Consider the following 17,592-nt stretch of genomic DNA (forward strand, 5'->3'; position numbering starts at 1 on the left):
GAACTTCTTTGCCGTCAGTCTGAATGACTTCTTCCAGACATCCATCTGATCACCAAAAGTTTATCTTTTTTCAGATAAACACCCCGTTGGAGAATGTCTGTTATGCTTTTGCTTACTGCATGCTTTTTAGAGGTTAATGTCATCCAAGAAGGGCAAGTGCCAATTCTTAAGACAGATTCTACAGAAGGACAACCACAAACAGTGTCTTTTTTTGTCTGGGATCCAGTCACGATTATGACGCCTGTGCCGTTTGTCAGGTATTTCTCCATAAAACTTTACACAGTCATCTGTCCACCCTTATTTTTTACCTTTAGAATCAGAGACTGAAGCGACTAGCAATTTGCATAGAAGTGCTGCTGGTCTGTTGGGTGAGCACCCGAAGAAGAAGATGAAAAAGGTAAGGCCTAAATCTCGCTGCACCTCTGATCCCGGACATCTCTCTCGAGGCCCTGATGCACTACGATGTCGGGTACTCCTCCTTCAGTGGGTACTGATACAGAAGCCACTAGGTAGGATTGCTACAGCATGTCCGCAGATGTTTTCCAGACATCCATTTTGGATGGTAATGGGGGAACCACAGCTCACTCCTTCTAACGTTCCTTGCAGTACTTCTCCTGCTCCTACTATTGAGGTTGTGCTGATGTCCGATCCACAACCCAGGCCTATGGCCGCCCTTCCTTCCCAGCCTAGGGTAAGCCTTCCTCTGAAGAGAAAACAAATACATGTCTCTCCCTGACAAGAGTATTCCACACACTGGTAAGCTTTTTCTCAGGGGATTTTGAATGCTTTCATGTCACTTACGCCTTCCACCTTGAATTCTCATATGACATGTATTAGCAGGATAGCTTTTGTTATTTTTGAGCACCTATTTTAATCCAGTATCCCCCATCCAAAATAAATAGGTTTTCTCAAAAAAAAAAAAAAAAAAAGAGGACATTAGTGTACTTAACTGACACGTATTGTCCACCTCGCTGCAAACAGGGTCTAGGTCCATGTCATTCTTAGTAAGTAGATGAAGGACTTTAGAGGAATCCTTCTGCAACAGAAAGATTAACAGGTCTTTCATTTTGTAGGTGCAGACTGGAGTCTGAACTTGAAGCTGTCCTTTAGTTAATATGGGTAGAGGTTGTAGTTTGAAAATACATCTGGGGGGGGGGGGGGCGCATCGCGGCATGATGAATAGTTAAATATGTATTTGCAGTGATCTTTAGCCTGAAAGTTCCACAGCTGCTGCAGGGAAGGATGCAGATACTTGCTATTTACTATTTGAGTTAAGTCATCTAACAAATTAATACTTTTTCACTTCCCCTCAGCTCACAGGGATGGGTGACCCCTTATCTATAAAAACAGGAACTCCCCAAATAGGATTTAAGGGTCCACATAAAGATAAAGTGGGGTGAAGTTAATGATACATTTTATGGCTCTGTAAATCTGGAACCATCGTTTGTATGCTGGGCAGACCCTTGCTGTAGCATAGTACTGCCCAGGGGGACAGCCTGGAGTATCTTAGTTTCTATCTTGAGCCCTGTTGGGAGAGAAACTCTGTCATGGTTATAAAGTTGCATAATGGTAAAGCCCACACTGTATAGTTGTTAATCCAGCAGCCTGAGTCCCATATGTTGTTGGAGTAGCCTAACTAACCAGGACTTAATCCTATGTCTTCCATTATTCCACAAAAACTTATGGAGCAGCGGCGTAATCATCTTATGCCACACGTTATGGTGAGTGCCTGGAGTATGCTGATAAAGGTAAAAGAGATGTAGTGATGCAAACATCTTAAGACTTACCCTTTCCAAAAAGCTGAAGATGAAGTTTAAACTAGGAATGCACATGAGTAAGATCTTTCTACAAAGTGACTCTAAATTCAAGCTAATCATGCACCCTGGGTTTGGGTGGAGAGTGAGAAAAGATATTTCAGGTGGCTGGGAGACCATATAAATGGAAAAGTACCAGCCCCAGACTGAAGTCGCTTGGCAGTGGAATTAACAGGATAAGCCTGTAATTTGCTTAAATTGAGCTGTAAGGCAGAATGCTGTTAGAATTGAACTATATTCAGTAAAGTGAAACTCTTTGACAGGCTTTTGAGGAAAAGATGATACAATCATCATCATAAAATAAAGCATTGATCCTAATCCTGAAAATATCCCAACCCACCAATAACCCCAGGTCTATTAAGAATCCTGTTAAGTGGTTCCAGAGCCAAGCGAAAAAGAAATTGGGGCAATGGGCACTTTTGATGAGTCCCTGTTTGCAAAAAGAAAGTGTGGAAATGAGAGTTGAGTACCACTGCTGCTCTGGTTCAGCATATAATGCTGGCAGTGATCTTATAAAAGTAGATGAGAATTTAAGAATGCCAAGAAGACTCCATAAATAAGACCACTAATAGAGTCAAACTCTTTCTCAAGTCCAGAAGTAAGACCATCACTGGTACAGAGCTCGGTCCACGCATGTACAAATTAAAGGTATTTATGTGATCACAGCTTGACTTCCGTTGATGAATTCTTCCTATGTGGGGAGAAATTCTCTTTGATATAAGGGGAATTAATGTGTTACCAGCACCTTTGTGCAAATTTTAATGTCAGCATTGAGCAGGAAAGTTCTCTTGATTTGGTTTTGGGAGAATGGTGATATGCGAGGTGGATGAAAAAAATTAACCTTACTCTCAACTTGAAAGAACTGAAAAGGGCTTCCAGGGAAGGTGTAATTAGAGTAACACCAGTGTCTTGTATAGCTCACTGTTAAGACCATCTTAACCCGACGCTTTTCCTGATGGAATTTGTCACAGCATTGCCTGGGCTTCAGAGATAGTAAAGGGTGTGGCAAGCTGTTTCGTGCGGGAGGGTGAAATCTGGGAATGAGGGGATTCTTCAATAAGATGCTGGATTTCAGTGGGTAAATTTGCTATCACCACTGTTGGATCTCTATAAAGAGACTGAAAATTTACAAAATGAGTCTCAATATCTTTAGATTTGATTACAGTTTTGCCTGATGTACATTCCATTAGCTTTAGAGATTTGGAAATGTACCGCCTCTGTTTGGCGAAGCTCACCAAGAGTTTTGAATAGTGGACTCTCAACAGTCCATGCATGAGTTTTGAGTCACTGTAAACAGAGATGAGTTCTTGCATGCTACAGAATTCTAAGTTTCTTGTGCAATTTCCTATACTCTCTCAGTTTTTCTACACGTAGTGAATGCCAAGCACAGCTGCTGTTCCAAATTTCTCCTGTGAGACTCTTTGATTGGATGTAAGCTATGTCTTGGCAGCAGAGCATAGCAACTTTAACTCCAATTTCAACATATGGGGTTGGATGAGATGTGTACTTGAAACACCTTCTGGATAAAGTCTGTTATATGCTGGTGTTGTAGAATGAGGTGGTCCATGTACCAAGGTCTGGGGCCGTCATCTGCCAAAAGGTCATACAGTTTACAGTAAACTGCCAAGTGATCTAAAACTGGGGCAGGATGCATGTCTGGCTGAGCAACCTTAGAGACTGTCTTCTGAAGTAAGCCAGTAGTCTAACCTGCTAGATTGTACGGTATGGCATGCCATAAAAGAAAAACAGCTGTTTATGTTAACAACTATGATGATATCCACAAGTCTTTCTTGTTGAATATTGGAAAGTAGTTAACACTGGCACCTACCTTCTTGCACTTGGCAAGTTATGCTAGACCTGTGTCGTATGCATTCAAAGTATTTGCTTTGAGTTTATTGCTATCTACTATACACATTCTGCCAGTACCGTATTATAGGTGGAATCATTCTGGACAATTCTGCAGTGAATAAAACTACTGACTACTCATCATAACAGTAGAGGTATGACTTATTTTTTATGTCTGCAGTGTTGATTTTTAGTAAGATACAACAACCTAGGTTTAGGGTCCAGTGTATCCAGCCTTTCCCATTTCTGCGTAAAGGACAAACAACAAAAGTAACACCATCCCAGAGAAGGACTTTTGCAAGGAAAATCCTCCTCATGGGTGTTCCAGGGATTTGGACCTCCGACCTGTGCTACCTGTTAGCTAATTTTATTTGTGTTTTTCTCAGTCATCAAAATAAAGTGCAGGATTCTAAATGTTTTTATTAAATAGATCTTTTATTTGTTAGATATGTACCTTCTCTTTCATACAGCAACTACCAACTAGTTACTCTCTAATGCAACACACAGACATGCGCCTTCTCTCTCATACACTCACCTACTCTGTCACACAGTAACACATGCACTTTATCTCTCATTCAGACATAACGACTAATGTAAATTCCATACACATACATACATACATACGCACACACACTTTCTCTTGCATACAGAAGTCTGGTTTAAACTACACAGACACACACATACACTTAACTTCTTTTTAAACCAAACAGCCACATGCGTACACATGGAATTAACCCCTCTCTTAACTTACATGCATTCACGTAATAAGAAAAGTAAATTAATTAAAATAAACACAAATTGCTTCCTTTTACAAAATCAGACTGTACAGCGCCCTAGGCGGTCGCAACGTTCGCCTATGCCTAAGGCCGGCTGTGATTCACGTATTAAAATATTAGTCCAGCTCCTGCTAACTTTTTGAATAAATCCTATCTTTGCTTTTTATTCTGATAAGTTTCTGCTTGAGTCTCCTCTCACTTACCCATAACTGGTACCCTGAACAGGCTTATTTTGCATTGCGTTTTCTCATTCCTTCTCACACCCTTCTGATATACTACCTTGGTTACATTTCTTCTTGGCTCTCTCCCTGACTGTTTAAAATGCTCATCATCCTTGGGTTCCTTCTCAGCGGTAAATGCCTGCCGCACCATTCTTCTGTCCTCAGCAACTGTTAACAATAACAGTACTTTCTACATTGTGTGCAATTATATTTTTCAAACATTTTTGCAATATATTTATAATTTGCTGAAAACTTAATACACTGCTCCTTCATGCTGACATTGCCCTTCACTGCATTTGCATTACTTCCTTACAGTTTTTTCACAGAACAGCAGTAACTTCCTCTAGCAAAAAGAGTAGAGAATATTCCCCCGGGGCCCTGGCCAAATTTCCCCTAGTCAGTATGAATATTATTTCAGTTCTCCCCTGAAAAGAGATCCCTGCCCAGTGGGAATAACCATGCCAACAAAGCTTAAATAAATAAACACAAACATGACTAATGAAGAGTGCCTAATCCCACCTAGTTAGAAAGAATGGATTACAGTGCCATGAGGGTAAAGCTAGTAAAGATTGCTCCAAAAATTCATATCTGCTAAAATTCGAATCTGCTCAGTAAAAGCATCAGTGCTATGGAGAAGATGATTGCAGATGAAATTATAAAAGGACTTTGAGAATTAAAAAAGATGGATTATAGGCAGTATGCATTCAGTTGTGGGATGTCTGTAAAACTAGACCACTTATATTTTTGAGATGTATCATCAGATTACATAGCCAGAAATACAGATAGATGTCATTTTCATAGATCTTATGCATTCATTTGGCTTTGTTATTTATATGTTACCCATCATTTGGGTAAGAGATAGATTGCTAGGTAGGACCACTAGAATATAAGTTAGACATCATGATCACATGATTTCCTGTAAAGAAAGGTGCCTTCTGATGACTTCCATCAGGACTTGTATCTTTCTCCATCTGTATGCCTGAGACTGAAACGTGTTGGTGCATTAAGTCCACAGACAATAGTAAAGTAGCATCTGGCTTCTGAGCTTTATCATATGGTTATGCTGCTTTCAAAATAGCAAAATAAAAGCATGGGCAGAATCAAAACTCCTTGTGGCTAATTGTAAAAGAATGCCATAGTGACACTGAAAGCATAAGATCAAGACAAGTTACACATGCAGTCATAGCATAAGATCAAGACAAGTTACACATGCAGTCATAGCATAAGATCAAGACAAGTTACACATGCAGTCATAGCATAAGATCAAGACAAGTTACACATGCAGTCATTCCATGGAGATAGACTCTTCATGACTGCAAAGTCATGTTGGGCATGGGTCCAAACTGCAGCTGAAACTCAAACCATTACCTTAGTAGAAGCTCACAAAGAAAACCATATATCAGCTCTTCTTTAAGGAACTGAATGTCCAAATGGAGTTCTTAGGAAAATACTCTGAGGGTGGCCCTACAGATCAGGTTACACAACCTGTTGACCACATGAATGAACGTGTCCAGTTAATTTTGGTACTCTGGCTTTGCTATTTAATTTTTATAGGTAAAGGTGCATGGGAGTGGAAAGCCCCCACACAGAGCAAAAAAAAAAAAACATGCACACACTTTATTAAAGATGTCACCCACAGTTATGGAGGGTGTATGTGTTTCAATGTCTTTGAATCATCCTTTGTTCTCTTTTGGGGTTATAGTTCAAAGACGCATTGTGGATCAATAATAGCCTCACTTGGGTTGTTTTTAGTGGACACTGAGGGGAACCAGTAGAATCAGGAATAAATCTGTCAGTGTGCAGTATTCCATCCCTTTGAGATGGGGTGGGGGTTGCAAATGGCTAGATTCATAGGTTCATAGGTACTATATACCTAGGCACTAGGGCCTATATAAGCCTAGCCAAAAAGGTACCCTGGCTTTTGCCACCCAAGAAAAAGATTTTCCTGTGCCCCTATCGAGCAGAGCCACAGAAGTGATCCCCGAGGTGAATTTCCTATTTCCCATCCAATCATCAAGATTTTTCTTGAAGAGTGCTAATGAGTAGCTCTGTTTGACATAGATAGGTGGTTTGTTCCAGAGTATGGGAAGTCTCTGGGATAGGAATCTATCCTTCCAGCATGTTCTGTTTATTGTGTTGACAAGGTTTAGGTCCCTACAGCTTGTAGCTCGGAGGGAATGGTATTTCTTTAAGTGGAGCATGTCCAACAGCTCTGGGTTTGACATAGCTTTGTATGTTAGGTAGAGATCGCCTCTGAGTAGGCGATATGTGACGGAGTAAAGCTGGAGTTTTTTGAGACAGTCTGCATAGGGCATCTGTTTGAGGCCAGTAATCCTCTTTGTGAGGTGTTTCTGTGGCTTTTCCAGTTGTTGTAGATGTCTTGTGAGGTACATACCAAAAAGGGCATTGTACTCTATAATGGGTCCAATGAGTGATGAGTAGAGGGGGACAATGACCTCTTTTTTTCTGGATGAGAAACCTTTTGTGATGAGGTGTGCCACATAGAAGGATTTCCTGACCACTGTGGCGATGATTATCAAAGGAGAGACTACTGTCCACCTGTGTCCCAAAGTCTCATCACACTTTAGGTGTTAAGTAGACTACCACCTATGTAGTAGTTCATGGGTACAGAGTTTTTACCAAAGGGGATGACAATGTACTTTTTGGCATTGAGCTTCAGGCTATGGCTTTGACACCAGGCATCTGTCTCAGTGAGGCCCTTTTGTAGGATGTCCACATCGTTAGAAGTTTCGGTTATGGCTCCTACTTTGCAGTTTCTGCAAACTTCGTTAGCCAAAGATCTTCTGTGATAGCCTGTACTTCATAGACGTAGATACCAAACAGGAGAGGACCCAGGACTAAACCCTGTGGTACTCCACTTCTCACTGGTCTGAAGTCGGATTTGGAGTCTGCTACTTTCACAGTGTGGTCTGAAGTCGGATTTGGAGTCTGCTACTTTCACAGTGTGGGTTCTATCTGTGAGCCAGTTGGCAACCCATCTTGTGACACAGGGATTTATACCTAGTTTAGTGAGTTTATCTATAATTCCAGAGTGGGGGGTGGTGTCAGAAGCCTTGGCGAGATCTAGATAGGCTATGCGAACCACCTTACCCTCATCTATGGCTTTGGTGACTGCTTCAAAGAAGTCTATCAGGTTTAGGAGACATGATCTGCCTTTTACAAACCTGAACTGGGTAGGGTCCAGAGTTTGGCGATTACCAATGTCTTTGTTTATGAGTTCCATGATGATACATTCCATGGACTTGCAGACCAGGCTCGTCAGGCTAATGGGGCGGTAGTTCCCGGGGTCCGTCGTGGCTCTTCCTTTGTGGAGTGGGATAACCATTGCGGTGCGCCATTCATTGGGCACAAAGCCTGAGGTGAGGCTATGATTGAACATGACACTTAGGTGGGGTGCCAGTTCGTCCTGTAGTTTGTGTAGAATGCAGCGTGGGATATTGTCAGGTCCCATGGATCCTGTGTTCTTGGCTTTGGAGAGTGTGTTTTTTTACCTGTGCAGCCATGATTACAGGAACTTTGCATTCTTCTGGTATAGAGATGGGCCCTGTAGGGTGGTGAGAGGGCGGTAAAGTTAGCACTGAACCTATCTGCCAGGATGTTGGCAATATCAGTTGGTTCTGTATATTTAGTGCCGTTGTGCTGTAACTCAGAGCAGATCTGAGTGTTGCCATTGAGATTCTTGACATAGCTATAGATTGCTTTGTGGTTGTCTTTAGAGTCGGTGGCAGTTTTGTTTTCGTAACTAGCTTTAGAGGATTTTATGAGGGATCTCAGCTTCTTACTGAGACTGACCAGGGAGTTCCTCCAATCATGGGATTTTACTCTTTTTTGCAACAGTTTCTTCTGTTGTAGAGTTTGTTTGTGGCAGAGGACCACCAGATTGGCTTCCTTTTTTTGGAGGATAGCATCTTGGTTCTGTTAGGGATAGCATGAGCCATGCACTCGTGTAAGTGCTTATAAAGTGCATTTGTGTAGGATTCAGCAATCGTACCTCTGTTGTCCGTCTGCATGGGTGTCATGAAGTTTGCCGCTTCTGTCTTAAGAAGTGTGAAGTTGTCTTTGGAGAAGTTTTTTACGGTGGTTTCCCTAATGGGGTGGGGGTGGGGGGGTTGGATGTCTAGGGTGATTAGCTTGTGGTCAGATCTGACCAAGGAGGAATTGACCTCTGGTGTGGAACACTGGTCTCCCATGTAGGTAATGACCAGGTCTAGGATATTGCTGCCCCTGGTGGAGGTGTGAATAATTTGATCCAAGGTGTTGTAATTTATGAATTCCAGAAAACTTTGAGCTAAATGAGTAGTTTTCCCAGTTAATGGTGGGGTAGTTGAAATCACCCATTATTAGGGTGTTGGGTTGTACCCCAATATTTTCCAGTGTATCAAGAAATGAGGAGTGGGAATCCTGGGGCATGGTGGGGGGTCTGTAGCAAGCTACAGTTTGGAATGTGGTCTTGCCCAGTGTTAGTTGCACTTGGATAATCTTGGATGCATTATGCTCTGCACCTAACCTGGAGGTGTGGATATCCTTAATGAATATGGACACGCCTCCGCCTTTAGTGCTTCGGTCTGGGTTAGGTGGCCGAAAGGTGTGGTATGAATTATAGCCTGGTAATGCAGGGGTGCACTCTGGAGCTTTGAACCAGGTCTATGTCACTGCACAGATGTTGATGTTCTCCATTTTAAGGAGTGCCTCGAGTGAGTGCATTTTGAGGTTTACACTTCTAGCATTGAGTAGCATTACCCTCCGATTTTGCTTGCTTGTACCTGTTACGGTGGTGAATTTGTCATTTGAACCTTGCCTAAAAAAGGCACTATAGGGGTGGCAAGAGCCTTAGCCAGTATCCGGAATCCCAAGGGCGACAGGTGCAGGCCTTCTCTGGCAAAGCATCGTGGTCTGTCGATCATGTCATCCCAGGCAGACAAATACTGGATCCCCTTAGAAAGACTCCAGAAGCTTAGCCAATTGTTGAAGTCAATCATTTTGTCCTTGTACTGTGGTATCATTCTGGGTGATGGCAGGATCTCAGGGCTAGGGTCATACCTGCCTGGGCTACAAGATCGGAGAGCTCCTCCATGTCTCTTTTCATGTAGTCCAGGAAGGTACGTCTCAGGTCATTCACACCAACATGGACAATGACAGAGTCATATTTGTACTTGTTGTGGAGTGACCTGAGTGCATGTGTTATGTGGCGGATCCTGGCACCCAACAGGCAGCTGACAGTAACTTTCTCCTTGTTTAGCCTGGTGAGTAGAACATCAGTGTGCCTGACTACAGAGTCACCTGTGACTAGAGTGTTGGGTACGTTGTTATGCCTTATGGGCTGTGGTTGAGTGGCACACTGAGTTTGTGGGCTATGTGTCATTTGGGTTGTGTTGGGGGGGGTGGAGTTTGCTTGTGTTTCTGCTTTGGAGGTCCCTGTTGCTTGGGCAGGTTTTTATTGAGAGACTCCATGAATGTAGTTGTGTGTTTTGTGTTTCTATGTGTGTGTTTTGGTGGTGTAGGTTTTGAGGGACTATGTGATGAGTGAGGTGTGGTGCAAGTGTTTACCTTCTCCTCTCGACTGTCTAGTCCAGTGTTTGGTGAAGAGAGCTTTGCTTCTAGTTTGGCTATGCAAGTGCATCTCTCACAGGTTGTAGTGTTGGGTGGTAGGAGGAGAGGGTTGTCTGTGTACATGAGGCAATTGCTGCATTGCCCCAAGATGTCCAGATTCATCAGGTAGACAGGAGAAAACACCGGGAGCTGACCCTTAGACATGCCTGGATAGGTGCTTATTTATTAAGTATTAAAAACTGCTTTCCTCTAAACAAGTGAGGAAAGTTGAGTGCTGTAGTAATTAGTAGCTTATGTAGTGCTTACGAGTTCTGAACAAGTGCTGAGCTCAAAGAAACAGATTTGAGTGCTGAAACTAAAAAACTGGCTAGTTCTAAGAAACAAATTTAAGCTAGAAGGCTTCTCTCCAACACAGAAACGCTTGGGGGCTCAGAAGCTTACAAATAGTCCTGGATACAGCAAATCTGTATGTGGACTAGACTATTTACAGGAAAGGCAGGAAATAAGCTTAGAAAATTTTTTTTCTTCCCAGATGCTCTCTTTGTACACAGTAGGAGTGCCTGAAATCAGAATATGACCTCACTGCACTCAGCTGAGTGAGCAAATGAGATGGGCCCAGAAGGAGTATCCAAATGCAAATTTTCAAGAGGGGCGTGCAATTTCAAAGCCACCAAGATTAACACCAAAACAAGAACAGGGAGGGGGGGGTGAACAGGGAGGGGGGTGGAAACTAACTGTAGAAATACGCTTATACATCCAGTTGATTGCAGATAGATCTTAGCCGGACAAAGCTCAAGTATTTAGCAGGAAAAAAAACAAAATGTACCACTTATATAAGGCAGGACAGCCTCTAAGCTAAAACAGAGAATATCAAAGTGAAACTACCCCCCACTGCTATCAGTGGCTATACTTCTAACAAGCTCTCTGTAGAAACACAAGCTCTCTAAAGAGACACAGAGGCACACTTTTCGGTATAATTAATATTCAGTGAGAAACAAAAATAAATAAAATGCAGTACTATATGTAAAAGTGCAGATAAAAGTGTACTTAAATTTGCTTTACGTCCAGTTGATTGCAGACAGATCTTAGCTGACTAAAGCTCAAGTATTTAGCTCACTCTTTATAAACTTAATACATGGTTAAACAAACAAGACACTGACTCCATCACCAAGTTAGATTCGTAACAACAAGTCTACAATGTATCCCAAATGATGTTTTTACAACAGTAACTTGAGTGAAGCTGAATCCCTTCATAATACAGGGGAATTATTGAGCCAGAGAACTTAATTCCTTATTGAGTGAGATGCTGGAATCACCCAAAACTAAGCAGTATGAGGACCACTGACATAACTTCCATGAGAAGGTATCTAAACTCTTGGATGACTATGATCAGAGTACCTAGTAGATGGTAGGTAAAAAAGAATGCATAGCTTTATCCTGCATTCAGGAAATACTCAAAAGATTTGGTGTTCTTACTTTAAACCTTGTCTGTATTTAGGAGCGTTTTTAAACAGATGTCTTTCTCACCCCAAATCCTGCCTATCCCACAGCAGTGCAGCAACAAAATAAGGACTGCAGTTTTTATCCAGTAAGGTTTCTGTAGTAAATGCCAAGTTAATATCATGCAGCAGGCCCATGGCAATTCTTGGCTTACTGCATATACTCTGGTATTACATTATAGTACTGTTAGGGGACCAGTAATGTCAGGACCCAGAAACCTGGTTACGATGTCCAGATGGAGCCCTGGGTGCATCTGATAAGATAGAAGATTGACTTGTAATCTGGTTCACTCCTGTGTGTTGCATGGTTACCAAAACAGTGTGCAGTCCCCTTGGTGAAAAGTTCCTCACCAAAAGGATAAAGGGACTCCAAAATCTGTCATATGCTGCCAGATTGAAGAAACTCCAGCTCTATTCAGTCGCATACCATCTGCTCAGAGGTGACATGTGCCTGACATACAAGGCCATGTCCAACCCGGAATTAATGGACATGCTCCACCTCAAAAAATCCAAATCCACCAAAAACCACTAGAGCAAGCGATTTAAACCTTAGCACGGACATAAATAGGACGTGCTGGAGGGATAGATTTATCATTCAGAGACTCCCTATGCTGTGGAATAAAATCCTGGTCCATGTGAGGCAGAGCACCTCGCTGGCTGTGTTCAAGAGAAATCTTGACCTGTGGATGGGAGATCATAGGTTTACCCCAGGAATCATCTCTGTGTCACTGCTGGACAGAGGCACAACAAACTAATGGGCACAGTATTTTTTCATATAAGGGGTGGCGTAAGCCACAAAAATTTGGGCTAGGCTTATAAATGCCTTAGGGCAGATAGCCTAGTATAAACCTATGAACCTATGATCCACTTGCTGAACTGCCTGTGGCTCCATAAGTTGTCTAATTTCAACATGTGAAGCTTCTGACAGGAGTATAAGGTGTCAGTGGGAAGTGTGAGAAGGCAGAAAGAAGGAAGGAGCACTAGAAAAAAGTCTCCAAAACAACAGAGCCCTCACCCATAGTCATCAGATTTCCACATGATTCAGTAAAGCAAAGCAAACAACAGTATAAAACCTCAGTGCAGTTCATAGGTAGTTACTAGACATGAAGCCCAGGAGACCACCAAGGAGCCTACCTCAGTTTCTGAATTGCCCCAGAACACTGTCTGGTTGAGTGACTCATGCAGAACTGCACTGTAAGCAAATAGAGGCTGGGGGAGTCGAAGCATGAACAGCTCATTGTATTAATCCTCTGCCAACTGGTGGAGGCACAGTGTAACAAAAGGAGCAGTGCAGACTCAAGAATTAAGGCAGCAGTCAGAACTGTATTGGTAGACGAGCACTCCTTTAGGAATCAAGATATTTAACTTTGATTATAGACAGGGATGAGGTAGGATATTGACAGTTCTGTTGATGGTGATTCCAGTTTTCATCAAGTTTAGGTAGGATTGGGGGTGGGTCAATGTTCAGCTATTGAAAATAAAACCAACGCAAATGGCTAAACCGCAAACAGTAAACAGCAAACAGTATTATTACCGAACAACAGCTTCTACGAAAATAAATACATCGAATGGCCGTGGCTGGCCAACAACCAGGAAGTAATGCGACACATAAGATAAGTGAAGGGAAACCTTTTAAATTTGCCCTATTCCACACTGTAGTGCAATCTCGGAGTTGGTATATATAGTTAGGGGGTGTGGGGGGGGGGGTGAAGCCTCCCACCTTGGTTGGTTGTGTTCATGATGTTGGCTGACTATGTCCATTCGATATATTTATTTTCATAGGTTGTTGTTCGGTAATGTTAGTATTCTGTGTTTACCATTTGCGGCTTTTTATTTTCAGTAGCTGAACATGAGGTAACTGCTGCATGTTTACAGTGTAGAAAATGCTGATGGGGCCTCAGTGCACTAGCAACCTGGTGAATGATTGTTTGCTTTTCTCAACAGATCAGCATAGGAGCTGTCCACCAGGAATCTTTGCATACCAGACCCTTTTCCAGCAGTAGAGGAATTCTCGAATTGCCTTCTTCACTTGTGTATACTTAAAGGAACTTTGAATAACCTTAGTGCCACAGTAGCAGATGTATGGAGTGTCAGGGTTCATGAATCATTATACTTCAGGTTTTGCCTTGAAAAATGTGGTCTAAGGGCTCGCACAGGCAGTAAGGGATTAGTAATGCCCAGTGGTAGTCTCTGTGGGAACATTAAATGGTTCTTGAATTTAAAAATAGAAATGGTTGCAGTTACATTGACTTTGATCTAGGTGGGATAAACGCAAGTACATAATAATAGGGGTTGGGAGGGTGGCCTAATGGTTACGGTGCTTGCCTTACAAACACAAGGTGCAAGGTTCAAGTCTCCCAAGGGATAACTGGCTAGGCTTAAAATGGCTCGCAAGGGCAGTTAGCCTAGTACTAACCTATGAACCTATACCCAAAGTACTGCATTATTTTTAACTGCACCTTTTATCATTCTTCTGAGTTTTAATGTCTTGCAAAGAATGGGGTAGACTCAAGATTCGTATTTATAAGCAAAGTGATCAGAAAGTGCTCTTCAAAGGAAAGAAAGTGTACTTCCATGTCTGAAAGATACAGAACCTGCCTTACATACTTGTAAGGTATATATTATGGATTCTCGGTTGGTTTTGTGTGCAGTCTCCATGTCCTCCTTGCATTAGCATGGGTTTTCTTCTGATTATGTTGTTTCCTCCAATCTTCCAGTGACATGCAGTAAGTGAAATGGCCTTCTCTGTTTTTATTTTTTATTTATTTATTTGACATTTGTTGACCGGGTTAGTCCAACTGAGCAAGATCCCTTTTTTAGCAGAGGCTCAGGGAGAAAAGTCCACAGTTGAGTATGACCTATACAATAACAATACTAACTACAAAGTAACAATACTAGAAATGTAAAAAGATAATAACAGGTAACAATTGAATTACAGCGAATAATTGCATTCTGACAACATCTTTCAGTCCATACAACCACGTTAGGTGGTAAGTACGTAGGTTTTTATTTATTTTGTTGTCATTTATTAACCAGGTTGGTCCAACTGAGCCAAATGACTATTTTCAATGGGGACCTGAGGAGAAAAGCTCCAATTACAATTACAGACATTCCAAGAAAAAAAAACAGTAATTAATACAAAGACTAAAAATTACAATAGTAATATTGACAAGAAACATTTCCATAAAATGAAGTAAACAAAGACACAGTATTTGTATACAAGTTTTAAAAAAATCCTATACAATAGTGGCAGGATATCTACAGAAGTGAATTAAGTTTGTGACAGTTTTGTGTGTATGTGTGTATGTGTGTGTGTGTGTGTGTGTGTGTGTGTGTGTGTGTGTGTGTGTGTGTGTGTGCATTCTGCACTAGACCAGTGCTCTGCCCACAATGATTTTCAATGCCATACACCCAATGGCCGCATCCCCATAGCCTGTAAAGGATAAAGTGGGTTATTGGAAAATGGATGGATGATCAGACATTACAGCCATTTTTTAGAAAAATATTTTAGAATTATGGTCAGCACAGATAGCTATGTTGGTAGGACTGCCTGTATCTAAAGAAAACAGAAGCTGGTCTTCTGCATTCATACTGACTGTCCTTTTATGTCATGGTAAGCAGCTGTATAATTGATCATTTTGAGCGTCATGTGATTCCACTTAAGAAAATGCAGTCATCCTGTACTGCTGCTCTAATGAGTCCATGCTGGTATCACTCCTAGGAATGACCTGATTTGTATCACTTTACGGCAGCTTTATAGCCAGAAATGCATATTTGTGCCCCAAACATCAATGCAGCTACGCTTGCACAAAGTACCCATGCAGTTCCTTTCAGTGGTAGGATATGTTCTGATGCAAGTGTGTGTGTTTGTGTGTGTGTGTGTGTGTGTGTGTGTGTGTGTGTGTGTGTGTGTGTGTGTGTGTGTGTGTGTGTGTGTGTGTGTGTTTGTTTGTTTGTTTGCGTGTGTGTGTGCGCATGTGTGTGTGCGCATGTGTGTGTGTCTAGGAGGTATTCACCATTTTGGACAAACTTACCCCTTACTGACCCCTTATAAACATTTTTTTTCTGTTCCTGTCTTTGCTTTTCCCGAGACATGCCTGTGTGATGCCATAAGAAGTATATAACATTTCAGCCTTACGTACTGCTTTTACTTCCCTGTTTATCTTACAGAATTGTCTTATACACTGTCCATGCATTACTGATGAAACATTTCTAGTTAACATTAAAAATACACCACAGTACACTTAAGGTGTATGCTTTTCCAAAAATGTATGTATATGTGCTTTTCCAAAAATGTATGTATATGTCATGGTTTACATGGTGTATACCTGGCTACACACATGCTAGTTGAATAAGGATGTGCTCCCCTAGAAAATGTAAACGTATAGCCCTTGTTTAAATGTCTCTGTGTCACATTAACAGTTCGCCTAGTTATGGAGATTCCATAGTGACTAAGCATTCAAATAGCTTTCGCTGTAGTGGGTCAGAAATTCCATAGTAGTATCCATTTCCCTGTTCTGTGAAGGATGAAGTAAATAATTATGCTTGTGTCCACCTGATGTAGTTGCACATACTCTTCAGCAGTTGTGGTAGCTCATTCTAGCCTTTGTGTCTCTGTCATTCTGGTCTCAGCCCAACTCTGGTTTCTTCCCAGGAAGTAAGATCTAATTGTGTTCACTCCTGTATCAGCCATTCAGTGGTCCTTACACAAACCTGTGTCATTGGTGTCCAAGATAGGAAATCAGCCACACTTCCCACTGATGAGCTGGTTGAGTATTATTCCTACAACAGTGCTTCAGAATCTTGAACAAAATCCCTGCTGTTCAAATACAGTTTGCTGTGCTGTTCAAAATAGTTTGCTGTTTGAGTACTACTAAAGATTTATCTACAGCAGTTCTGGTTGTGTAAATATTAATATGGATCTGCTGGGTTATCTTCTTCCTCGGGTCTACTTTCTATTATGTCTTTGTATGATGGACTGCGTCAGCAGTAATTATTTTTATCCTGTTACACATCTGACGTGCCTCTGTTTATTGTGCCTTTAACTCACAAGGTGGAGTAAGTGATTGTATAAGATGTGTAGATACAAGTACATGAAATTAATTATTTAAATCGATTGTCTATCATTGCAGTTAAAAGCAAAAATAGGTTTTATTTTGCATTTTTTTCAGTGTTCCAGGGATACACCATTCCTAAGGGCAGTATCATATTGCCAAACTTATGGTCGTTGCACAGAGATCCAACTCTGTGGGTGGAACCTAATACGTTTAATCCTTGCCGATTCCTGGACGAAAACAGACAAATCATTAAAAATGAAGCCTTCATCCCTTTTGGAATAGGTAAAGTAGCCACTGTATCTCAGCATGCTTTAGTAGTAAGGTTGCCTCAGGTAGCTTTCAATAGTCATCTGAGTCTTACTCTAATTTAGTGCTGGTTTATGTGTCAGGATGGTAGCTAGAGGAGCTTAATGGACCACTGCAGTAACTCAGCACTACTATAACTTTCTGAAACTAACCACTTTATTAACAGGTTTGTCTGCAGATATTTCAAACCATTAGACACAAGCATTTTCTGGTAACAAATGCTGACGCATTAGAAGTGAACATTATAGTAAAAGTAATATGTGATCAACAAAATAAGTATAACTAAAACAGTACAGAGGACATGAAGCCTAATTCTGTAGTGCATTCCAAATGTTTCATCACAATGCATTAATTTGTCAGAATTCAAACCACAGGGTTTATTTTTAATTTATTGAACTGGTTAGATGAACTGGGGTACTTGGTCCCATTCCACTACCATCCCAAGCCTTAAGGATAAGGGAAATGTGCTTATCTGTTGTTGACTGGGTTAGTCCAACTAGGCC

At 41.5% G+C, this 17,592-nt stretch overlaps 1 protein-coding gene across 2 annotated transcripts in view; it reads left to right on the forward strand.

Moving 5' to 3' along the window:
• LOC122801597 (cytochrome P450 2U1-like) overlaps positions 1-17,592 on the forward strand; it is a 356,967-nt gene that overhangs the window by 187,454 nt on the left and 151,921 nt on the right. For both annotated transcript variants that reach the window (XM_044071061.1, XM_044071060.1), the window contains one exon: positions 16,898-17,065. In XM_044071061.1, coding sequence (XP_043926996.1) covers positions 16,898-17,065 — 168 coding nt within the window. The remainder of the gene's footprint in view (positions 1-16,897; positions 17,066-17,592) is intronic.

Source organism: Protopterus annectens, chromosome 5.part0, assembly GCF_019279795.1.
Source record: "Protopterus annectens isolate FY-2018-M chromosome 5.part0, PAN1.0, whole genome shotgun sequence".
Lineage (NCBI taxonomy): Eukaryota > Metazoa > Chordata > Ceratodontiformes > Protopteridae > Protopterus > Protopterus annectens.